Source organism: Mustela lutreola, chromosome 6 (assembly GCF_030435805.1).
Source record: "Mustela lutreola isolate mMusLut2 chromosome 6, mMusLut2.pri, whole genome shotgun sequence".
In the NCBI taxonomy this organism is placed as follows: domain Eukaryota; kingdom Metazoa; phylum Chordata; class Mammalia; order Carnivora; family Mustelidae; genus Mustela; species Mustela lutreola.
The window spans coordinates 22,955,813-22,982,735 of record NC_081295.1 but is presented as its reverse complement, the minus strand read 5'-3'; the positions used below and the strand labels follow the sequence as shown (position 1 = coordinate 22,982,735).

Here is a 26,923-nt window from a genome sequence, read left to right as displayed (position 1 = left end):
TATCTGAAATGTTCTATGAAATAGAAAGATAAGCCCCCAAATATGTTGTATTTTTAAGAATTTCTACTACATGGTAGTTACTTTTAGGGAATATCTATCTACCTTTATTCTATTAGTAAACAGAACTAGAAAGAACTACTTCAAACTGCATTTGAAAAAGATACATAAATGCCACTTCACACCTATCAGAATGGCTAAAATCTGAAACACTGATATATTAGATGCTGGTAAGGATGTGGAGAAAAAGGAATGCTCATCCACTGTTGGTGGGAATGCAAACTGCTGTAGCCATTTAAGAAGACCGTTTCAGTTTCTTACAAAGCTAAACATAGGTTTACCATGCAATCCAACAACCATATTCCTAGTTATTTACCTGAGTTGAAAACTTACAGCCACCCCCCCCCAAATATTCAAAATGGTAAATAACCAGGATGGCTTTCAAATAAACTGTGGTACCTCCCTACATTGTATTATTCAGTAATAAAGAAATGAGCCATCAAGCCCACAAAATGCACAGAGGAATCTTAAATGCATATTGATAAGTAAAAGAAGCTCATCTGAAAAGGCAATATATTGTATGACTCCAACCCTAATATTCTGAAAGGGCAAAATAAATGATAGTAAAATGATCAGGGGAGAGAGATGAATTAAGTGGAGCACAGAGGATTCTTAGAGCAGTGAAACTATTTTATATGATAATATAATCGTGGACAGATGATATGCATTTGTCAAAACCTATAGAACTGTAGAACACAAAGAGTGGACCCTAATGTAAACTACAGACTTTAGTTAACAGTAATATATCAATATTGATTCTTTTATTACAGCACATATACCATACTAATGATAGATGTTAATAGGAAAGACTTGGGGGGAGGTTCAAGGGAGTGGAATACAGGAACTTTGCACTTTCTGTAAACCTAAAATTGCTCTAAAAAATAAAAGTCTATTTAAAAAAATCTCTAAGGGACACCCTAGATATATTACTTCTACTTACCTCAATATGTTCTTTGGTAATAAGCCAAGGTCTATGCGCTAACACTTTGTTAAGTTCTCCTAAATTTTGTAGTTTTTGAGGAGCATTCTCTAAACCATTAAGCCACTTGGGGTCCCCACCAACATGAAGGAAATCATTTACATGGAGGTTCACTAAGTAGGAACACTGGTGTCTTGCTGCAGCCTTAAAAGAAAACAAAAAGATCAATCCAGCTATAAATATTAAAAGGTTCTGATTGGTATTTTTGCAAAATTTCCATAAACTACAGAAACAGTTTCATATAAACATTAAAAAAGATCACACATACCATAGAAAGCACCTCCAAAATACTCCAAGAACAAACAAAATATATGGTAAAAGTATTTGAACCTTAGAAACTTTATTTATATAACAACTTTCAGATCCTCAGATTAACAAACTTTTAATAAAGGTGCCAACCATTATATAATGGAGTATAATTTAAAAACTGAACAGGAGTAGCACCACTTATGTCAATGTGAGCTATCTGTAATAGTGGACTAAATCCTTTGCTCTTCTTTATTCTCATTTAATGGAAAATGGTTCTCAAGAATATATAAATACATATTTCTTTTTACTGTTACACTTGAGAGTATACTTATTTAGAAAGAGGAAAACCACATAATACCTTACAGGAATCCAATTAAAAGAATATAAGTATTTATCCTGTATTTAAAGCATTAGCCATCTCTTAAAAAGATTAATAAAGGAGGCAGGATTTTTCACTTTATGTATACAAACCATTATTCCAATGTAGTGCCGATAATGTAGGGGTAATGGCCCATCCATTTGCAGTAAATAGTGTTGAGTTTTAAGGAAACTTTCTAGATATTGTGGGTGAAAAACCATCACTAATGTAATGTTATCCAAACGACCCAAAGCAGCAAAAGAATCTGCAAATAAAGTATGCATCTGTGCGTCTTCACTACCCACTTGGAGAATCTGTATAAAAGAGAAGAAAACCATGGTTACATAAATGTAAACTGGTGTTAGAATGCAGTGTATACCTATTTTCTTTAAGTGTCATCTAGAAGCAGGTTAAATCTGACTTGAGAGAGGTGTGAAATCTGAAATCTGAAAATTTAACTCAACTGGTAGCGAGATAGAAGAATAAACAGTCACATATTGTGTAGAAGGAGATAAACAACAAAGGTTGAACATTAAAGGCCATCTAGATAGGTTGCTTGCAGACTTGGCCAGAATCCAGATAAAGCAGCAGATTTAGATGATCAAATCTGCAGAGCTTGCAAACAGACACTAAAGCTTTTCCCCTTTCCTTATAACACCTACTCTCACTCATTTAAGGAGAACCAAAATTAACATCAAACAATGCTTGAAAACAAAGCACAGAAATTTCTACATATTTAGAATTAAAGATCCAATCTTGCACTGATACCAGTCTGTGGAGATGGTTGACCAAGTAACTCAGGTATGGGCAGACACCTAAACATCTAAATATAAGGAGATGGAAAATCACTGGTCAAAAACAAGTCTTACCTTTCCTTGATTAAATATGGGTGTTAGAAAAGCATCATGAAATACTAGAAATCAACATGACTGTAACAGCTTCCTAATCCCACAGATTCACTGCCAAAGCATGATTATTAACTCTGCGTAAAACATGTTGTCCAACAGTTGTTCAGATGCCAGGATGTGGGTCATGAAAGCTTTTCCTTAAAAGCATACAGTTCACTATGTACTTTCACAAACAACATACCTCCTTTTCTGGGATGAATCTGCTTGGTCCGTGTCCTAGTGGTCGAGGAATTCTAATTCCAAGTTCCTAGAAAAGAAAATTACACCATCTCAAGCTTCCAGCAGTAAACAACATGAACTGAGGCTACAGGAATGGGAGGGAAAAACAACCAGTTGAACAGAGACAGGCTTGTTTTGGTGGTTTGTTTTCATTGCTATATATACATACCACTCCTCTGTTTGCATCGCATAGCTGATAAGAGCTTATAATATGACTAAAGACAATAAAACCTGCTTCACTAAAAGCAGAGTTTTGCATAAAGTACTTGGCAGAAAGTCTAGAACAGAAAGTTCAGCACATAGTAACCAACCCTGTGGACTGTCAGTGATACAAAATAAGACTAATGTGTTTGTACATCCAAAACTCAACCAACCAAAACACTAATCCCTGTGTATCTTGTCAAGAAATGAGAAAGTCCTAACTTCTACCTAGATGTCTTAAACTAAAAGGAGTGTAATTATCATTACAGCTATAATAACACTTCACAATAAGAGAAGAGATACTATGAAATATAGAAAGCAGTGACTTAAATCCACAAAAGAGAAATTACTGCAGGGCATGTTTTCTCTGTGGCAGAGGAAAACAATCTTAGAGAAACTAATTTTGTGAGTTTGCTTTAAGTTTTGTATACACTATAATGTTATCATCTTTGTTTATATATATATTATATATATATGTGTATTAAAGATTTTATTTATTATTTGACAGAGAGAGACATAGTAAGAGAAGGAACACAAGCAGGGAGAGAGAGAGAGGGAGAAGCAGGCTTCCCACCAAGCAGGGGGCCCGAGGTGGGACTCAATCCCATGACCCTGGGATCATGACGTGAGCCACCCAGGCACCCCTCCTTATATTTTTGAGAAGCTCAACTAATTAAGATATAAGAAATAAAGGTTTTCTGCCCTTTGACATAGTGAATTTAGAATCCTGTATCTGGAGTCTAATAGAATCCTATATTTTATGTGACAGTATAATATGGTTAACAAAAACAGATATAAAGCAGTCGGGGTCCATCTTTTCCCCCAATACAGAGTGCCACAGAAACAAAACTAAAATAATACAACTTTTTTTTTTTTTTTAAGGTTCATGTCTTATCAATCAATCTGGTTTCAAAGAAAACAAACAAAAATAATTTCTAGAATTTACACATCTAAATATCAACCCTTACTTATATAATTACATACAAATATTATTTCAACCCTCTACTGCTTCCAAAAGTCCATCAGGATGTTCCTTTCAAAGAAAAAAAAAAAGAAGGGAGGAGCAAACAGAGATGGATATGTGGCACCAATTCAAAAAATCTGGTCCAAGTGAATGAAAACCTTTTGAGCAGAATGGACTTTTTAAAATTAAGCAGGCAGGACAAAACTGAAGTAAATCTTTATTGGGAGAACTTAAGACTTGGATTCAAAGTAGGCTATAACTGCCAACTAATCTATGAAATGTAATTCAAATAGCCATGTACTAGAAGCCAGTGATGTCTTAGTCCAGTTATTCCACACTGAGACTCAACACAGCAATGCTCTGAAGCCTTCATTAGAGGAGGCACTCAATTCACTGGTCTGGCCATGTGCATGTCTTGATTTTAGTAGCCTATAAAAAACTGCAAGAAAAAAAACCCCACATCCCTGCTATTCAATACATCATCTTGGCACAAATGCAGCCATTTATATAAAAACAATGACTCTATTAGCCTTTCTAACTGCTGAATTTCTGATCCAATTACATAGATTTCAAACAAAATATATTGGGCAAAACATTAAGATTAAAATCAATATTTATTCCTTCTAATTTCTTCACAATCTTATTTAAATAAGATGCATTTTAGGAATACACCCATTTCAAGGGTTTATTATTCATTTTATACCTAAGAGACACTATTACTCTTGAGGCCTTAGTATATAAAAAGGTAGCATTTCAAATGGAGGAGAAACAGATTATTCAACAAATAATATCGATACAACTAGGCTGCCACTCAGAAAAAAGTGAAGTTGGAGCCATAAATCATACTTGACTTAACACTTCAGAGATAAGTATAAAAACAAAAACAAGAAAACATTAGTTTTAGAGGAAAACACTCATAGAATGAAGTTAGGCCTAAGAATGCCATAAAACCCAGATGTTACAAAATAGAAGACTGATAAGTGTGATGACATAACAGACTTTCACATGGGAAAAATAAACATATAAAAAGTCCAAAGCAAACAGAAAATTCAAAATATATTTGCAACTCCTATATCAAAAGGGCTAAATTTCTTGAATACATGAAGATTCCTACGAATCAGAAAACCCCCAAAAACCTGACAGAAAAATGAACAGAGGACATGGACAGTTTCAAGAAAAGGAAATACAAATGGCTGAAAAATGATAACCTCACAATCAAACTCCCAAGTGAACTACACTGAGCTACTATTCTTCACCTAAAAGATTGCTTTAGATTAAAAGTTTAATAATAGGCTGTGTTGAAGAGGAGGCAGATAAACAGCCATTCATTACTTACACATTTCTGATGGGAATGTTCTGAAGTGTGAGGAAATGAGATCAAGAAATATGTAAGAAGTATAAACTACTACAACCTATAGAGTGCAATTTGTAATAATGACTGAAATTAAGAAGTCAGAAATCCTTGGAGTCAACAATTTTGTCTTACATGTTAACCTGTACTCACAGAAATGTCACATGTAGAAAGACAATCACTCCCAACATTGTTTTTAATAGTACAAGATATAAAACCACCTAAGTACCCAACAAGACTGTTTCAATGTAGTATGACCACAGACTAGAACAGCATGTAGCCCTTACAAAGAATGAAGCAATTCTACATGAGTTGGCTTTAAAAGATCTCCAGGAGATAGAAATATACATATACATATATATATATATGTATATATATAGTGGGGGAGCAAAGTGCATATTATGTATGTATTATGTTACTATTTGTAAAGAGAGGGGAAAAATTTACAATTCCATTTCTAGGACTTTATTTTACAACTACAGCAACATGTGGGTGGCATATACATATTTTTAATAACAAGACTGATAGCACATGTGCCTTAAAGAGGTTGAATTATATTACTTGGTTTTGTTTCTATACCAAAAATATATTCAACTATCATAAAAGAATAGCTTTAGAATTCCAAGAAACTGGCTACCAAAGTTTCAGAAACGGAGTATTTTCCTATAGGTATGGCAAGGGTCTTTTCGATGATCCCATGTAATTCTCAAAACTGTGAAAGTCCGCCCCTACAGACAAATTTGGTGGTTATGTTGGTATTACTGTCTCCCTATTCCTTGCCTTCAATGGGCAAAACCTTCCTTCCTTCTTGGTTCCTTTAGAAATACATTCTTCTAGAATGAAAACTATGTGTTTCAAAGTAGGATGTTAGTCAAAAGCAAACATGGGAATGGATTATAGACCCATTATGCTAATAGCCTCTTAGTTCTAAGGTCACATTCATTCTTTGATGAAGTACCAGTCTGGCAAGAAAGCTGGAGACAGAAAGTAGAAAAACTATGAAAGGAACGGAATTTCATTATTTTACTTAAGGGTAGTTCCAGGTAAAATAGAATTTTACGCAGCTCACACTTAGACTACCAGGGTCAATTTCCTACCTGGCTGAAGAGGTTGTGAAAGGTTTGTGCCATGTAAAAGCAGAAAGAGAAATGGTAGGAAAGAAATGGAGAGGAAGTGAAAGAAAGGACTGGGGAAAGGGGAGAAGGGGGGTGGATACCCACATACTTAAAAAAATCAAGTCTTTCACAAAAAGAGTTGGTCAAGACTCATATAATAGGAAATAGAACTGTTCTAGACTCACATCAGTTTATTCTCCTACATTTGAAGGTTAGACTCAAAAAGATGTTCTTTGTTCTTTTTCTTAATAGACTAGGAACGTGAGAAGGATACAAGAATATGATGAACTCCATTCCAATTTATCCCAGTCCAGATTCAGGCAGTCAGGAGATCATTTTACAAATTATTTATATTTTTATATATCTCACATTACATATATATATAAAATTTCTATAAAATAATTATAATTACATATAATGTTTTATAAATATATATACACAATTTAAAATCAAGTACCTAGTTCATGATTATGAGTGGTGGAGATAGAGTCTGAATCCAGGAAATCCAGAAATCCAGTTGGTATCTTTAATTATTACTCTTTTGAGCCTCTTTAAGAGTTTTTGATACCTTAAAGGTCCTTTTGGATACCTCTATTGTCATAAAATAGTATCCTTTGTTTCTAAAAGGTTAAAAGTTTCAACTTTCTGGAAAATTCATTTTTTGGGAAACACTTCTTTTCCTAGGCAACATGACAAAATTAGTTACGCTATTTTCTAGCAGGTACTGATTTAAAAAAGGTACTGCAGGTTTTCAATAGGGTGATCATAAGCTAAACGAACCACATTTCATAACTTCCTGAAGGTTACTTCGATTATGCCTTATCTGTAGCTGTTAAAGAAAATGAATTACAGACTTGGAGCAAATTTTGGCCAATCCAGATTCTAAGAGGCAGAACTGCCAACAGCAAGTGGTCTTGTTTGAAAAGCAGATGTAGATGCTAATCACAGCACAAAGCTCACAGGCTCTCCCTGAAGGTGTGGCTGGAAAAACTAACATGGGAACTAACAGTTCTTTCCTCTCAACAATCCTCCTAATCAGCATTTTGAAAGAGAGCAACAGCCTCTGCCATGACAACACTGCTGCAAAACTCTGACATAAGATCTACTTCTTCATTAGTGTATAATATTAACACACTAATTTTCACTATATAAAAATTCTTAAATGCTGACTTGATAGTATCACAGAAAGACTATATATATCACTATATGAATCAGTGTTTGTACACTAGAAGTATGTTCTAATCATAATTTCCAAATGTATTAAAGATACATTTATGAATCTATAGCACTATCCTTACAAGTGAAAGAATGAATGATTTGCCACAAATGCAAAATAAAAGCATTTCTTGGCTTTTGGTATTTATCCACTTGCAAAACGATTTGAAAAGTAAGTATAATTAGGTCATTTGAATGACTTTTCTCACTGCACTTAGGGCACTTTTAAAAAACTATCTAGACGTTTTATACCAATAACCACAGTATTGATATTAATTTTGATTTTAAAAAATTACAAAAGCAGTATGTGCTTTTTGAAACACACTTCAACGAAACAATAATAAATTGTGTAAAATGTGAAAGCTCCCACTCCACTCTCCCTTCTTCAGGAGAAGCACTTCAGAAGAATCACTTATAGATGGGTGCTAGCCTTCTGATATTCAAAAATTTTTTAAATGAAGAGATGTAGAAGTGTTATTTAAAAAAAAAAAATCCTGGGCACCTGGGTAGCTCAGTGGGTTGAGCCTCTGCCTTCGGCTCAGGTCATGATCCCAGGGTTCTGGGATCAAGTCCCACATCAGGCTCTCTGCTTAGCAGAGAGCCTGCTTCCTCCTCTCTCTCTGCCTGCCTCTCTGCCTACTTGAGATCTCTCACTGTCAAATAAATAAATAAAATCTTAAAAAAAAAAATCCTGCTATAACAAATGTACTGGTGCTTCTTTTAAAACTGTCATTAACTCTACTTAGGAACTTAGAAATATTCAAAATTACCTCGTTTTCCCAGTATCCAGTCTTCTATGAAATGCATTCTAAAAAAAATAACTCACAGACTTCAAAATACTAGATTTGTACGGCTGACTTAGCCCTATGTGTATTTTATACTTTGATCAGGAGTTCCATCCCTGAAAAGTGTCTCATTTTAAAGCACTATGTCAGTTTGCCATTTGAGAGTCATGTTCTTAATTCTTTTGTAAAGTTTTCCTATAAAGCACTACTTCCTAACTTATTTTCCCACATGCTGTGTTAAAAATAAAATAGAACTTTATAGCCGCTTCCTAAATACAATCTCATAAGCACTGTAATCAATGTGCAAGCTAAAATATATCTCTTTATCTTCCAGTTTACATGGCTATATTTAGAGACTGTAGATCTGGGCCAGAACCAGGGTTCTGTACACAAATACCACCAGAAATAACAGATCTATTCAAGCACAATGACTGGGGATCACTTCTATTCAAAATGAGAAAAGATCTCTTATGGCCTGCAAACAGAAACCATAAATGCTATTTCAACACTTTCATACAGTTTTCTCTCTTTGATAGAGTTTCCAAACAAACAGTTATAACAAGTTTTTTTTTTTTTTTTTTTTTAGGTTGTATTATCTGTAAACAATCAGGAGTGTATTATGTACCTATGAATTTTAAAATCTAGAAAAGTTTGTTCTAAAAACCTCACGAGAAGGTGTCTTCATTTAAAGTTAAACGACTATATGTGGTATAATCACAATGCAGACTCCATCTACAAAAAATATAAATACGAAAACAGTCATTTAAGTGGGCAATGCTGCAGACAAACTACTTCCTATTTGGATTTCTTCAACTAAGGCAACACAGCATTCTGATTTCATTTTAAATTTTAATAACTATTTCTCTACTTTCTCCTTGTCACCTTTTGAATCGAGAGCCTTTTAAAGGTTCAAATTTTAATTAGGTTTATTCCTAACTTTCAAATAGGGCCCTATTTACAACCACTTAGGAAAAAAAAATACAAAATGTGACAATTACACAGCTTTCTGAAGGCCACTTCAGACACAAAAGGGATGGTTAATAAACAAGGGTGAGCACTGCATAACGTCATAGAGCTGGCAGAACACACGTATTCCAGGCAACATTATCTTTCAACGGACTCCAATGTATTTTTTTCTTTTTTTAAGTAGGAGGCAAAGGGGGAGGGGGTCACTGGTACTCGGTTTTGACAGGACGCCGAAGGGGGGAAAATCCACAGGCTGTTCTACCGTAAGACTAGAGCTTTGTTCGGTTCTGACTTGTGGAGACTTGTACAGAAGACAACGTTATTTACGTTTTCCATTTAAAGGACCGAGGCAGCTGTCGCTGCCAGCCTCAGCCCTTTCTGCCCGGGCCCGACTCACGATGGAGACCGTCTCTCCACCCACCACAGGCCGCCCCTTCCCCTGAGGACGGCCAGCCCGAGACGCCCCCGCCGGGCGGCGCGGCCGGCCGGGCGGTTGCTCCAGGGGCGCCCTCCCTGAGAAGCGTTCTCCGCAGCTGTTCGGTAGGGAGGCGGGGAGGCGCCGCGATCTCGGGGCAGCCCGGGCAGCTCTGCCCGGTCCCCGCCCTCCCGGCCCCTCGCCCGGGTACCTCGTCCTGGCCGCGGCCCCCGCCGCACTGCTTGCAGCCCAGCAGCTCCGAGACGGCCAGCGAGGCCGTGTACGCCTCGTTCGCTGTGGTGGCCAGGCGCATGTCGGCGCGGGGAGCGCTGCCGACGTGCAGGAGAACCGCGGCGGTGCCGAGAAGGCGAGCGCTGACCTGACGGCCGGGGCTCCGGGCTGCAGCGCCTCAGTCAGCGCCGACCGCGGCAGCCTGCGGCCCCGACAAACAAGCCGCGCAGCCCCGCCCCCGCCGTCACTCCGCCCGCACGGCGGCCGCATGCGCCAATGCCGGCCCGCGGGGCCGCGGAGGGCCGCCCCCTTAGCGCGGAGGAGCGGTGGGTGACGCGCGGGCTGCGGCGGCCGGCGGAAAAACAACCTCGAGCGTCCGAGCTCCCCCAAGAAGCTAATTCTCACGCTGGGAGCGGGTTCGGCCGGAGGGCGCTAGGGCTGAAGGTGCGGCGCGGGCCCTTAGGCGTCAGGGAAGGGCAAATGTGCCCCTGCCCTAGCGTCAGCAGTGGAGAGCCTGACCTCCTTCCCCCTCTCGGATTCATTTACCTTGAGCGAAACGGCGACCAGCCTCTCTGTGCTGACCCTGCCACTCCCAGGAAGAACCAAGTTCGCTTTACATTTTATGAGCTATTGCAGTCCCCTTCGCCCTTTCCCAAAATGCCCAAACGACGCTGAATGGGCACAGAATGTTGGAACAAGTACGGGGCTATGGCCTATATTCAATATAAAATTAGTTTTGGTAAGCGATGTACAAACTATAAAATCATTCTCCTACACAGATAATAAGCCTTGGTGCCAATCTCTGAATTTCCTTTCTCTTTGCGAGTATATTCGAAGGCTTTAAAATTTCTAATGTTCTCATAAGTGCCCTGGGTTCTAAAGAAAGAATTTCTCACTTTGAAATCTAATGACTAACTCGAGAAAATACAGGTTTTAAAGGAGCATAAATAACTGACATTGCTGGCCTTGGAACACGAATCTCTCAAGTCCCGTGTTAACACAATTTCCTTACACGGCTTCATTAACTTCTTTTAAAAATCAACTTTTAAATAAGATCTCTTTGTGCATGTTTGCTCCTGTGTTTTCACCAAAAGCTTACATGTTCAGGTTAAGAAAAAAAAAAAAAAGCTGGAACATTCTGACAGAAGGAAACAAGCAGAGTTTAAATCAATAAAAACTGACAGACACAGAATCAGGACTCCTAAATGCAAGTAAGTTTCAGTCTTAGAAGTGAGGTTACAATGTCTCCGAGAAGAATAAGTTACTCTTACAGCTCTTAAAGTGTCATATTTTAAAAGCAGGTTAAAATGGTTATTTTTTATCTTCTCCAGATAAGGTAAATGCTGTGTGTTCTCATACATTGCTTTTACAACAAATTGCAAAATCAGGGGCGCCTGGGTGGCTCAGTGGGTTAAGCCGCTGCCTTCGGCTCAGGTCATGATCTCAGGGTCCTGGGATCGAGTCCCGCATCGGGCTCTCTGCTCAGCAGGGAGCCTGCTTCCTCCTCTCTCTCTCTGCCTGCCTCTCTGCCTACTTGTAATCTCTCTGTCAAATAAATAAATAAAATCTTAAAAAAAAAAAAAATTGCAAAATCATGCAAAAAATTTTTTACTGATCAAGAAAAGCAATTTTGGGTTAATATTAACACAGAAGAAAAGGCTACAGAGGCTTCCAAGCTCTCTTCCTCCGAGAACAACCACAAAAGCAAACAATATAATCAAATGCCCACTCAGTCACAAACAAACAAGCAGCAAAAATTAACTCAGTAAAACACTCAATTTGCAGCAATACCCTCCAAGATAAACTGGTTGTAGAGGAATTCCTTGGAAACATAAATGGACTTGATATATGAGGTTGTGAGCCATACTGCTAGATAATGAGAGAAGTATATGAAAATGATGACTCTGCTGTAAGAGTTGAGCTGTGATTTTTATTTTCTGGAAGGGATAAACAGTGGGGTCAGTTGTCTACTAGGGCATAACCTTGTTTGTGACATTAAAATGATACATGTGCAAAATGGAAAATGCTTAACTTTCTATTTTTTAATGAGAGGCAAGGGAAATGCATGCATTTAGCTAACCCAAAAATGGTTTAAAATAGTTAAATGCAAATCAAAACTGCAAGCTATATATATAGTAGGGTTTGATCCTTAGAGCTTGATAAATATTTACTGAAGAAGCATACAGTAAAATTGTATAGGAAACTGCAATTAGGATTACTTTTCCTCCCAGAAAATTTCAGTTTAATTATTTATTTTGATGCTGCCTTACATAAAAAGAAAAATAATTTTAACTTATTCTAACTCAGTGATTTACTGAGGACCTTTAAGTTATTAAATGTCAAGATTCCTTTATGGTCTCTATAAAGACTGATTTAAGTTCTTCAAAGAGTACTAATTTCTGCCCTTTACAATATGGAGTATGGTGAATTAGTTACTTTATTCTCCAACATAAAGGGTTGCCTCCAAATAAATCTACAGTTACTAAGAATTCCTAGCAATATATTAACCTGCAAATATCATTGTGTAGATTTCACTTCTGGAAATGTTTTGTTTCAAATCTTTCAGTAAAAAGTTTGTAATAGAGTTCACTTCTTGAGTAGGCTAGATGTCCTGAAGGTGCTTCTCCTAACAAACCCGCAGTGCAGTGCTAGGCATGTCTTTGCATGCAATAAACATCTGCTAAAAAAATGAAATCCTGATCACAGAATAATAATTGGAAAGCACTAGGCTTTTGATATTTATCACAGGTTATCATTAGAGGTTAGCAGTTGCTTTATAAAGTCTGCTAGTACTTAAATATTTCAACATTTTATTTCTCTAGGAAGAATCCTGATTAATCCAAGAAGTAACAGTAATTCTGAGATATCTCCTGTCCCCTAAAAATGTTTTGGTAGACTTAGTAGTATCAAAGGGAGGTTTTTACATGTAATTATTAGTAATGGTCTCAACTCTTAATATTCTCAAAAAGGAGCTGAGATACCTATGTAAAAGCAGGGTGGTGTCAAATTACTTTATCTGAACTGAGTGAGAACTATGATGTATTAGAGAGTTTAGACTTGAAGCTGTGGTGTAAGACAGGTTTCCTGAAGGAAGATCATCTGAGCTGGGGCTCAGAGTATTAATGGAGAAGCCTTGACAAGAAAATTTGTGGGGGTGGCAGGAGGGAAGGCTTGAGAGATAAAAGTTCTAAGCCAAGGAACCAGCATGTGCAAAGGCCCAGAGGCAGGAGAGAGAGAGAGAGGCCCAAACACAGAAGCTGAATAAAGGAAATTTATTTGGTCTGGAGTGCGGGGGGTGGGGGGGCGGTGGGTATAGACAGAGAATAGAGTTCAAGTAAAAGACCAACAGTAAGGAGGGACCTTGTTCAAGATTCATTAAAGAATGTAAATTTCATTCTTAAGACTACTGTGGACTTACTCAAAGTTTGAAACAGTAGAAAAACATCAGATTTGCATTTCACTACAGTTTAGAAAAATATATTGCAGGGGGCAACATTCGTGGCAGGGAGAGAAGTTAGCAAGGCTGCTGAGGCAATTTTGGTAAGGCAATATTGTGGGTCTGAAGAACAAAAGGAACGAAGCAAAGTGTAGGAATGAAGGTGGATTTTGTCTAACATAATACGTTTCTTGAGAAAGGAAATCATGCCTCATACTCTTGTTTGAAATTGAGGAAATAAATCTCAGATTAGCTGCTCTCCTGACCAAATGGCTTTCCTACATCCATTAGATTTTTAAAACTAGTAAATTCATGGAAAAGAATAGATGTATTTTAGTAGAATGAACACTTATCAGTCCAACAGGCCTAATAACACTTTCACAAACCACATATTAAATCTTGAATTTTCCCTTTTACCTTAGTTATTAAAGTACTACAGATTTGTAGATCTATTCATAATTGGTTAGAAAACATATAGCAGTGGTTTCATTCATTAAACCAAAGAATGCCTTTAAGAGTGAGCTTTAAAGCATTCTTTAAAAATGCCCTATTGTCATTTAAAGCATTTTATTTAGAATGCTGGTTTATAAGATAACTTCTGCTTACTAATGTTGTCAAGATTTTTTTTCCTCTAAAAGGGGAACCCTCCTACACTGTTGGTGGGAATGCAAGCTGGTGCAGCCACTCTGGAAAACAGTATGGAAGTTCCTCAAAAAGTTGAAAATAGAGTTACTCTACAACCCAACAACTGCACTACTGGGTATTTACCCCAAAGATACAAATGTTGTGATCCGAAGGGGTGAGTGCACCCCACTGTTTATAGAAGCAATGTCCACAATAACTAAACTATGGGAAGATCCTAGATGTCCATCAACAGAAGAATGGATAAAGAAGATGTGGCTACACACACACACAGAGGAATATTATGCAGCCACCAACCCCCCCCCCCCCCGAAATCTTGCCATTTGCAATGATGTGGATGGAACTAGAGGGTATTATGCTAAGCAAAATAAGCCAATCAGAGAAAAACAATTATATGATCACACTGATAGGAATCTGAGAAACAAGACAGAGGATCATAGGGGAAGGGAGGAAAAAAATGAAGCAAGATGAAACCAGAGGAGACAAACCATAACAGATGCTTAATCTCAGGGAAAAAACTAAGGGTTGCTGTAGTGGAGGGGGGTAGGGGATGGGGTGGCAGGGTGATGGACATTGGGGAGGGTATGTGCTATGGTGAGTGCTGTGAATTGTGTAAGGCTGATGATTCACAGATCTGTACCCCTGAAACAAATAATACATTATGTGTTAATTAAAAAAAAAATTTTTCCCTCCAGCTCATATCTTCCTGTTTTTATATATATAGCTTGTCTGCTAAGCACTTTTTTTCCTTTCAACATCATGTTTTGAGTACAGTGAGATCTTTTTAGCACTGAACTTTAATTTTACGTTGTTCTCTTATTTGTCCTCTACTTTTCTCACTTCTTCAATTTAATTTTTAGAATTTATCACTTATAAAGGAGCAAGACTGTTGACTGATTTTTGCTCTCATTCTCTCCGTTGGGGTTTCTTCTTTTAGAAATGCAATTTTAAATCTCTGCATAGGGTTTTAGAAACTCATAGGCCATCACCCATATTTGTAACTAACAATATTCCAAACAATGTTGTGGTTTTAAATTAGAAAAACACTTCCCCCCAAAGAATAAGCATGTTAAATTGTGGTCAGGTTTTCCCAGGTTAATAAGACTAGTAACTTACCAACTTCTACCTGTCACACACTAAAGCAACTGACATATTTAAGGCAAATATTTATGTCTATTTCCAAATTTATAAAGCAAAAACTTCTAAAATGTGGGTAACTTGCCCAAGATTATAAAAGTATTACACTGCAATCAGGGATTAGAATGCAGGTCTGTCTGAATCCTGAGCAGCAGAAGGTGGGTTGCTTCTTTCAATGAGTATTTTATAAATTTTGATAACTATGTATTAGTCTTAGTTCTTGATTCTGAGGACAAAAGGAAAGGAAAAAAAATCTATCTCCCTTTTTAACATTCAGGATGAGATCTGGGGTTGGTGTGTGTGTGTGTGTGTGTGTGTGTGTGTGTGTGTTTGGTTTTTAAGAAAGAAATGATGAAATGAGTCATCTCAGTGTTTGAGAACGTCCGTCCTCTACTTTTCTATCCTTGTCACTCTCCTTAGTGTGTTTTCCCAGGCCTTTGCTAACCTCATGCTACTTAAAGCTCCACTACAGAACTCACCTGAATCTGCCCTAAGACCCTACCTAAGTCTACTAAAAGGTACTCATACTACCTACCCCTATTCCTCTTAGAATAACTGGTTGATGTGGTGGGAAGAAAGGCTTCTTGAAACAGTTCACACTATTTATTGTATGAAGTACTGATACCTCATACTACTTTATTTAGTCTGATTCAATAGAATATAAGCTCCATAAAATCCGAATTTTTTTATTGTTCACAGCTGTATTTCCAATGCCCAAGTGTCTCACACATAGTAGACCCTCAGTAAGTATGTATTGAATGAACTCCACAGAGATTATTTCTATTTAAAAAAAAATAAAAAAAACTCAACTCAAGTGAAAGCTTAACATTGAACTTCAAGTTCAATATTCAGTTTATGAAAGATTTGGGCCAAATCTTTGGGACAAAGATTTTTGGACGTTTTGGGTCTACTATATAAGCAGGCAGGCTCTGCTTGGGAATCAGCCTGTCCTTGGGCTCAGCTCTGCTAAAGCAACTTCTATTTTTCCTAGTCTCTCCCCATTTTCTCCTTGGGAACCCACAAATAGTTCCAAGCTTCTTTGATTTTTCTTTGCTTGCTCTCCTTGCACTACAAAGATAGCTTTAAAGGTTCAGGCAATGATATATCTGGCTCACTTGTTAAGTCAGGCAGGTACTTACAAGTCAGACACTGCCTGTATACATATCACTGTTTGACAAGATTCATGAACATTCTGTAACCAAGTTTGGCTTTCAACATCTTTAGGCCTAAGGTGAAATGACAGGAAATAAAGTATCTATTGAGATCTCAATATTAAATGGGAGAACTCATTCAAAAATGCTATAATTTTTAGAGGTGAACTACTTTCCAACATTATTAAGTTAAATAATAATCGGTTTAATTTGGAATAGGCTGAGATTCAGGTAAAAGGTGAGTGTTGGGGGAAACAGAGAACTTTATCACATATGTACTTAGGAGCTACTGAAAGTTTTAAAGGAGGAGGAAAAGGAAGTGATACAAACTCAAAATAAGGTAACCAAAGATACTAAATATAGGACACATATATCTGAGAAAATATGACTATACACATATACTATACACATATACTACTATACAGACTATACACATATACTACTGTACAATTTTTAAAATACTGGATTTCAACTCTATCTAAAACCATATATGGTTTAATATATATATATATGGTTTATATGGTTTATATATATATTTTTTAAATTCTCAAAGTACTTCTGGTTTGTGAGCACAAGGGAAGAGCTGGTTTTAATACGTAACATGTAATTTTTTAAAAAGTTCTTTTACTTATTTATTTATTTTTAGTAATCACTACACCTAATATGGGGATTGACCTCATGATCCTGAGATCAAGAGTCGGATGCTCTACCAACTGAGCCAGCTGGGCACCCCTTAAATCTTTTAGTCAAGTTATTTTTTTATAACTCCCTGACCTCCCTATCCATGCCCACCCCATCCTATGATTATTACTATTATGTAGTGAATAGAGATTTATAATGTGTTTTTCTTGCACAATTCAAAGAATCCCCACTCAATTCCTCTGTGATAATCTTTAGCTGTAGGCCCTTTAATCCTTTAAATTACCTTCTTTCTTTCCCTCCTTCTGAGATCTCTAGTTTTCCAAGAGGGTATTAAGAGCCTAACCTGGTCACAAAGTACAAGGCCACATCCAGAGACGACTTGCATGTTATTAAGCTTCTTAGAAATAAAGTGCCATTCATTGAACTTTCCCATCTGTTCTGCCCTCCAAAATCCTCACTGTAACTCTGTGGGCCATTTTCCCCTTTGTCCATAGAGTACATATACATTTGTAGTTCAACAGAAATGTTTATTTTTACTTATCACTACCATCTTTCTGGTTAGCTAAAAATATTTTTTAAAAAAAGAGGTAAGGCCACTTAAAATTATATTTTTTACAGGAGCTTAAATTTGAACAGAATTCAAGATCATTTCATTTGTAGTAACAGAAAATCTGGTTTTCCTAATTTTTGGCAACTGATTGAGAAATTCTAAAATGGGATTTTATTCAGATATTACAAATTGGAGAAGGTAGTATTCTTTCTTGTTACAGCTCAAATTTTGAAAATACATTTTGGCATAGGTTTATGTACAGATGTCAATGCTATTTTATCAATTAACAGAAATAATATTATGTAAACACTTAGCATTCAATTATGATTTATAGGTATTTACTGAATGCCAAATTACATGCATTTAATTTCTTAAATCCAATGGACAAGCAGAAATATCTTAGAGTCTGGGTGTCTATGTTATTTAGATTTACACCTCTCATATAAGCCACACAGATTGGCAGATAGCTTGGGACTCTGTTAGGGAACATTAAATGGGGAGTCATCTAGTTTACTGCCCAATTTTGAAACAAACAGAAAAACAAAAAGCAGAAACCCAGTCTGTAAATCCCTTAACAGCCCTTCCAGTTTTACCCCCTTCAAAAATTTTTTAAAAAGATTTTATTTGTTTATTTGACAGAGAGAGAACTGGGGCCGGGGACTGGAGAGGGAGAAGCAGGCTCCCTGCTCAGCAGGGAGCAGGGCTCCATCCCAGGGCACCAGGATCATGACCTGAGCCAAAGGCAGAAGCTTGACAACTGCACCTAGCCCCCTCAAATTAAAATGAAGGACTAGTGAAAGCCTTATTCTCTCAAACTTTATTTCAGCTCTAAAGTTCTGTTAATATAATTTCCTGATTTTATCAAGAGTTAAGACTAACTAGAATTTAACCTCCTCCTGCACCAGGCTTGTTCCATTACCAGTGGTTTTCAAACTATATTTCTTAGGATCCATTCCTAACAAGTACTTTACAGTTATTTTTTAAAAAATATATTTTATTTATTTGACAGAGAGAAAGCGAGAGAGGGAACACAAGCTGGGGGAGTGGGAGAAGGAGAAGCAGACTCCCTGCTGAGCAAGCAGCCAGATGCAGGGCTTGATCCCAGTACTCTGGGATCGATCATGACCTGAGTTGAAGGCAGACATTTAACGACTGAGCCACCCAGGCGGCCCTAGAGTTATTATGAAATACTAGATTTAAGCTTATTTTTTCAAAGCAAACTACTAATGTATATCAACATTAAATGCATTAGAAACTACCATAATAGGGCGCCTGGGTGGCTCAGTGGTTAAGCCGCTGCCTTCGGCTCAGGTCATGATCTCAGGGTCCTGGGATCGAGTCCCGCATCGGGCTCACTGCTCAGCAGGGAGCCTGCTTCCTCCTCTCTCTCTCTCTCTGCCTGCCTCTCTGCCTACTTGTGATTTCTCTCTGTCAAATAAATAAATAAAATCTTTAAAAAAAAAAAAAAAGAAACTACCATAATAATCTGTTGCCACTAGTAATTTCAATTCCTGGACTAAATAAAGCTTCTTTTATCATCTCTGTGAGCAAATGTTTGAACATTTTTGTGAATTTGTCAATGATTAGGAAAGATATAGTTAGTGTGTTCTAGCCTTTAAAAAAATTCATGGCTCTCTCTACATCTGCTAGAGTAAAACTATAGCAGTGATTGGACTGCTACAGCATGTGGGTACTTTGCTGTCTGAATCTAGAGTTCCTGTATATTATGCATACCAGAAAATACAGAATACTGTAGCCAGAATTAATAACGTCTTAATTTCAAATTTGTTTAAAACATAACATAGTGCCATTCACATAGACCAGTGGAACAGAGTGGAGAGCCCAGATATGGACCTGCAACTCTATGGTCAAATAATCTTTGACAAAGCAGGAAAAAATATACAGTGGAAAAAAGACAGTCTCTTCAATAAATGGTGCTGGGAAAATTGGACAGCTATGTATAGAAGAATGAAACTTGACCATTCTCTTAACACCATACATAAATATAAACTCGAAATGGATAAAAGACCTCAACACGAGGCAAGAATCTATCAAAATCCTAGAGGAGAACATAAGCAGTAACCTCTTCGACATCGGTCACAGCAACTTCTTTCAAAATATGTCTCTAAAGGCAAAGAAAACAAAAGCAAAAATGAACTTTTGGGACTTCATCAAGATCCAAAGCTTCTGCACAGCAAAGGAAACAGTCAACAAAACAAAGAGGTAACCCATGAAATGGGAGAAGGTATTTGCAAATGACAGTACAGACAAAGGGCTGATATCTGAGATCTATAAAGAACTCCTCAAACTCAACACTCAAAAACCAGATAATTATGTCAAAATATGGTCAGAAGACATGAACAGACACTTCTCCAAAGAAGACATACAAACGGCTAACAGACACATGAAAAAATGTTCACCATCATTAGCCATCAGGGAGACTGAAATCAAAACCACATTGAGATACCACCTTACACCAGTTAGAATGGCCAAAATGAACAAGACAGTAAACAAGTGTTGGAGAGGAAGTGGAGAAAGAGGAACCCTCTTACACTGTTGGTGGGAATGCAAATTGGTGCAGCCACTTCGGAAAACAGTGTGGAGATTCCTTAAGAAATTAAAAATAGAGCTTCCCAATTGTACTACTTCCTCCCAATTGCACTACCGGGTATTTAGCCCAAAGATACAGATGTAGTGAAAAAAGGAACATCTGTATCCCAATGTTCATAGCAGCAATGGCCATAGTCGCCAAACTGTGGAAAGAGCCAAGATGCCCTTCAACAGACAAATGGATAAAGAAGATATGGTCCATATATACAATGGAATATTATGCTTTCATCAGAAAGGATGAATACCCAACTTTTGTATCAACATGGATGGGACTGGAGGAGATTACGCTGAATGAAATAAGTCAAGCAGAGAGAGTGAATAATCATATGGTTTCACTTACTTGTGGAGCATAAGGAATAACATGGAGGACACTGGGAGATGGAGAGGAGAAGCTGAGTTGGGGGAAATTGGAGGGGGAGATGAACTATGAGAGACCGTGGGCTATGGGAAACAAACTGAGGGTTTTGGAGGGGAGGGGGGGGTGGAGGAGTTGGGTGAGCCTGGTGGTTGGTATTAAGGAAGGCACATATTGCATGGAGCACTGGGTGTGGTGCATAGACAATGAACCTTGGAACACTGTAAAAATAAAATTAAACAACAACAACAACAACAACACAGTGTCTTTGTTCACATTGACTTGATAAATGATTTATTTAAACTTAAAGACATCATTAATAAAATGACAGTTTTAGATATTGCATAAATCAGAATTCTGATAATACTATTCGACTAAAGGCTGTGCTGACAAAAAAATTAGTAACACAGTTGAATATCACTGCCTTATATATACCTCACATTTCCTAATATGTAATCTAGAACTCATAGTGGGTTTGGAGGATCCATGCTTGTCTACAGTTCCCTACATTATCCACCCAAGGCTTGGGTCAGGCTTTAAGGTTCAGAGAAAGATTCAAGGATTTCTGTGGGTTCCAGCAGAATGCAATGGCTGAGGTGGGGAGGAAGGTTGGTGCTTAAGTTCAAAGTCTCTTTCCCATCCATGTTAAATAGAGCCTTAAAGAGAAAAGGTTCCTAGACTTAGAGTCACAGTGGCTTATGACAGTCTACTGAATTACAAACCAAACTTGCTTTCCAATAGAACTTTCATTTAGCCTGTCCTGGATCTGGTCTACAACTGAAAAACTACAATCCTTTTAGCCCTTCTCCAGAAAACATAAATAAAGTCAATCTTATCCTTCAGTGACACACATGCCAATATGAACAATAACAGCTTTTATCATAAATCACAAAAATTTGACCCAAATTTCTTAGTAAAGCTACAACATAGTACTTTGAGATTGTTTTTTATTACCAATGAAGCTATTACTGATATCCAAATAATCTTTTGTGTTTAAAATAGGTAGGTTCTCAAAGAATACATTTGTTCTCTACAATTAGTGCTGTCTGTAAGAAACTTCAACTTTCAAGTATCCAATGAGATTTAAAAATCAAACCACAGTACTTTAATTTGCATATTACAAGTATACAATTAAAACTATAAAACCTGAAAATATCACACATTAAATTTACAAATTGGGGGTTTGAAAAATATCTAAACTTCAAAAGATATCATAAAAAAGTATGTGGATCAGGAAAAAGAGCAAAGCAGAGTCAAAAGCAGGATGCAGTTCAAGTAGGTCACATTCAACTTTTAACTTTTTCTAAGAACCAAAAAACAAGCTTAGCAACAGCTTTCAGCCAACCACAAAGCAAACAGGTAAGGACTCAACCAATCCAGACACCAGTGAGGTCCAACCTTCAGTGTTTTTTTTAAAAAAAATTATAGAGTCAGAGCAGAGCACATTATAAAACAGGATATACTGTCCTGAGTTAAAAGGAACAAAGATAAAAATCTCTTCACCCATCCTTAAAAAAAAAATCAGATTTTAATAACATCGTGGTAATTTTGTTTCCACCCTCTTGTGCCAGATGCTGTACATTAAAGTCACCTTTAAAATAATGTATAATTGTAATAAAATATAGAATTTTATTTCTTGTTTGTGGTTAGAGGATAAGAGTAGGGAGATCTGTAAGAAAAGATTCTTCTCGTTTTAAATTCCCTGATACTTAATTTCCAATATTCATTGGGGGTGGGGGCAAAAATGAAATGTTACAATCCAAATCCAAAAGTATGAGTACAAACAGTCACATCCAAATACAACCTTCAAAGCAACCAAGGAAATTAGACAGGCTGCACAGTGCTATTCTATGCAATTTTTCCTCTATATGACTCAATACTTATTCTTCTTTGAGAAGAAAAATTTCTGAGGATTTAGAAAGGATTTTCAAGAGCTACAGATTTCATCATTGTAGTGTTTAGTGCAAACCTCAGTATTTGTTCAAAGTGACAGAGTGCTACTTGCAATAGAAAAGTACAAACACTGAAGCAATACTCCATAGTTTTCTTCATTTTGCCTTTGGCTTGCCAAATTTACAAAGTATTCTAGAGCATTTACCAATATTTTCTCGAAAAATCTTCAAGAAGCAACTTTTTGTTTTTTCTTCAAGTACTGCTTAAATCACTTGCTGGTTTTAGTTCCCTAAAAAATAATTATTTTAAGTAGATCAGCTTGACTTGTCATATCAATTATTTCCTGTACTATAAAACATAGCTGGTTTTCTACTAATATTGAAGGATGCTGTCCAAAACATATGTGTATTTCCCCTTAATAGTTCATTACATTCTATACACCCCAAGGAAGGTGGGGGGAAAATTAAACAGTATTTGGAGACTAGCTCTAGATTTTATTTATTGGTGATACCCTCACTTTATCCCTTTCCTCTATCCTCAACTGTCCCAGATAACTAAGCTGTGTTGAATTAAAGAAAAAGGTAATTTCAATACATCATTTGGGAAAGACACACTTTACATCAAACTCATATCTTAAATCTTAAAATCTTTCAACAGTATCCATGGATCCACCCAAATCTTACTGAAGGTTTTATCAATTACTTAACACTCATAAATGTATATACCAGGACTGGTTGTATATGTTTCTGTTAAATTCATGAACCTTTCTATTTATTCAACCAATAGTAATTATGCATCTACTATGAGAAAAGATTTCCCCCTGCCTCGGTCTGTCTTTGAGAACAATATTCATGTCTTCGTCCTATTTCCTCCCTCTCTTTTTTTATGATTTCCTATGGTGATCCACCCACTATAGTCTTTTTGCTCATAAAGGGGCCCCTGGACTAAAGAATGCCTCAAACTATAAACACAAAGAGGTACAAAGGGCTTGGAAAGCAGGATTCTGAGCTACAGTGAGCATCTGATAGTTATTATAGCAGTTAGGTAATTTTGTGCCAATTGGTGAGGAGCTTTAAAACTAGCAACTCTGATTTTTAGTTTCAGACTTGACTTTGGAAGTAGACACACACTATACTCCATGGCTTCAGATTTGATAATATTAATAAAATAGACATACTGTTGCTAGTATGTATCAGGTACTCTTCTAGCGCATTTTACATACACTTCAACTCATTTAATATTGAACTCATTTTAACTCATTTAACCCTCATAATAAACCTTTAGATAGATGCTCTTTTTACTTAAGAAAAATAGGAAATGGGGCACCTGGGTGGCGCAGTTGGTTAAGCAACTGCCTTTGGCCCAGGTCATGATCCCGGGGTCCTGGGATCGAGTCCCACATCGGGCTCCCTCCTGCTCTGCAGGGAGTCTGCTTCTCCCTCTCCCTACTGCTCCCCCTGCTTGTGCTCTTTCCCTCTGTGCCAAATAAATAAATCTTAAAAAGAAAAAAAAAAAAAAAAGGGAATGGGAAACTGAGGGACAGGTCAAGTATCTAACCCAAGATGCCACGGCAAGCAAGCAGCTTAAGGTTAGAACTCAAGCATGTCTGACTCCAAAGCCATGTTCTTTTACTATACCATGATGCTGCCTGATAATGTTTGAGTTCTCTCTCCACTGTTAATATTCCAGTGACTGTGCATCCATCAGGAAAGAGGCCAAGGGACCATGAACTCTTCTCTTCATCCCTTCCTATCATACTTTGCACTATTTTCCATGCAATCTCTTCTCAAAGACCGACTGTTCATCCCATCCTCCGTGTCCCGCCCCCTTCCCCAAATCACTAGAACCTCATTCCTCTCCAGGAAACCTGAACTGGCTCCTCACCGAGTCTACTGCCAAAATAGAACACATTTTGGTATCCATACTATCTCTCTATATTCCTTCTCCCTGGCTACTGGCTTTCTTATAAATTTAAATCTGATCCCTGTTTCCTTTATTCCACTTCCCTACTTTGGGTCCCTCTCTGAACCTTTACTCATTTCTCCCTGACACTTGAAAACATTCTTCCCTCACAGTTTTGCTAACAATATATTATTATAACTCACTTCAAAGGTCCTCTAAAATTTCATCTTCTGCAAAAAATTCTGGAAATTTTGTCATGATGAAATGAGGAAAACCTTCTACCACTTTTACAGTTCACCACATTAATATTGTCTTTTAATCTTGAAAATACCATGCATTTTGGATTCAGTTAATAATTACTATTTGTGAATTTATTTATGTTATGTTCACAGTTTTAAAGTACAACCACAGAGTATTTATATGTCCCTTTTGGGCTGTGTTGAGAGTACATTCTATTTTTGATGCAAGGATTTGGGAAATGGAAGTGTGTTAATCTTGCTTTGAAATTATAAGTACTAGCACATGGTACAAGTATTTAAAAATAAATTTTCATTTTATTATAGGATTTGTACACAGGACACCAAACAAAAAGCAATAGGCTTGAGTCTAACTAAAACATCATCAAAATATTTAAATGAGTAAAACTGTCTTTTAGCATAAACAAAATGTAACATTTTAGGTAAAAAGAAAAAATGAAGACATAAATGAAGACAAATTGGCACACAGTCATTTTATTAATTAATAGGAATTTGAATAAAAACTTAAACCTTTTTAAGTAAAAAAAGAAATAAAGTCACTTTAATAGACTTAAAAAATTAGAAAATACCTCAGTTTTTTTCTTAGTAGCTAAATATGGTATTACCTACTCAAAAAAATTAAAGAATTCAGAGTGATTTATTTGGTAGGATTAAATCCAATGCTTTCTCTCTCTCTCTCTCTCTCTCTCTCACACACACACACACACACACACTCTTTTTCTCTCTGTCTCTCATATACCTTGAGATATTTCCACCCATATTTGAAAATTTGGCTAAAATAGCTATTATAGACTATTGTTATAGTAATACCTCATACAACTGAATTGATTCTTTTGGGGTGAATTCTAGAACAGAATCTAGAATAAGAAAAAAAAAAAGAAGACATAAAATAGATGTAACAGAATTTATATACTAAAGAATATGTACCATACTCAGAGGAAAACTTTTGGGCCACCTCTCTTACAGACAATTCACTTTTACTTTGTGCAAAAATATAACAAGCTTATTCATCTAGTTTATAAGTTCACAGTGATTTTTTTTTTAAATTTCACATTGATTTAGAAGGGAATAGGGACTACTGTTTAAACAGATAGCAGAGAAAGTGTGATGGTCATTTAATGACAAGGGAGGAGTCAGAAAAATTCTAAAAAGCAGAAATAAGAACTTGGACAGCACAACAGTAGGAGGCCATTTACTGTAAGGATACTTAGTCCTGGGAACCCTGATAGCACCATTCTCTGACAGATTAGGGTAATAACTAACCTCCATAATAATGATTCTTACTCATGTTGGACAAACCACCTAAATTAGTTGGTTGTAAAATGTATGGTTGAACTGGCAAAGTAGCAGAAATCCTCAGAAGTTAAAAATGACTAATGGGAGGAATCCAAAGAAGTAATAATTACTGAGGTTGGTAGTTACGGATCCCCAGTAATCTAGAGCAACAGTATGGGGAAGAGAAGACAAAGCCTAGGACTTGGGAAATAGGGGGATAAACCAAGATCTAGTCATGAAGCCAAACCCCAAGGGGCTATACTATCAATGGACACATAAACTAGGAAAACCAGTCTATCTACAAAAGGAGATAGAAAATTTGCCTCTTTCAACTTTTGTTCTTGGTGGAGGATTTAAGATCCCTATCATCATTTTTTCCCAGGAAGCACATTGAATCCCATGCAGAATAACTGAAAGGAAATTCATGTCTTGACATACAGTAAAACTGAAAAATTCCAAGGAAAAGGGAAGATCTTAAAGGTTATCCAAGAGAAAAGCCAGATTACCTACAAAGGAAAAACTAAACTGATAGTGTAATTTTAAAAAAAGAGTTATCTATTTATTTTAGAGAGGGAGACAGAAGGGGGAGAGGGAGAGAGAATCCTCAGCAGACTCCCTGCTGAGCACTGGAGGGCAACAAGGCCTACCCCAGGACCCTGAGAGCATGACCTGAGCTGAAATCAAGAGTAGGCCGCTTACCTGACAGCTACTCAGACACACCTGACAGTCTATTTTTTAATAATGGAAGTCAGACAATCACAAAATATTATCTTCAAAGCACTGAGAAAGAAAATGGCCACTCTTAAATTACATTAACATATGAAACCGTCTTTCAAGAAAGTGAATTCAAGAAACACATTTTAAGATATAAAAAGTAAGTTTGCCACTGACAGATCGTCACTGAAGGAACTTCCTTTCAGGAAAAAGCAAAATGATCCCAGAAGGAAGTATGAAAAATACCATTAGCCAACAAAGAAAATGTTCTTTGCATTTGAGACTTTCATTCCATGGGTAAAATTCTTACCCATGCAAAATAGTACATAGGATTTTGAATAGCTTT

General features: G+C 36.9%; 1 protein-coding gene across 2 annotated transcripts in view; it reads right to left on the bottom strand.

Moving 5' to 3' along the window:
* SESN1 (sestrin 1) overlaps positions 1-26,923 on the bottom strand; it is a 120,575-nt gene that overhangs the window by 10,166 nt on the left and 83,486 nt on the right. Inside the window, exons 1-4 of one of the 2 annotated variants that reach the window (XM_059176928.1) lie at positions 9,994-10,225; positions 2,733-2,798; positions 1,757-1,957; positions 998-1,180 (exon numbers count right to left, since the gene is read on the bottom strand). In XM_059176928.1, coding sequence (XP_059032911.1) covers positions 998-1,180; positions 1,757-1,957; positions 2,733-2,798; positions 9,994-10,095 — 552 coding nt within the window. In that variant the 5' untranslated portion in view covers positions 10,096-10,225. Of the gene's footprint in view, positions 1-997; positions 1,181-1,756; positions 1,958-2,732; positions 2,799-9,993; positions 10,226-26,923 lie in introns of those variants that run through there. The other variant, XM_059176927.1, reaches the window with a different exon arrangement.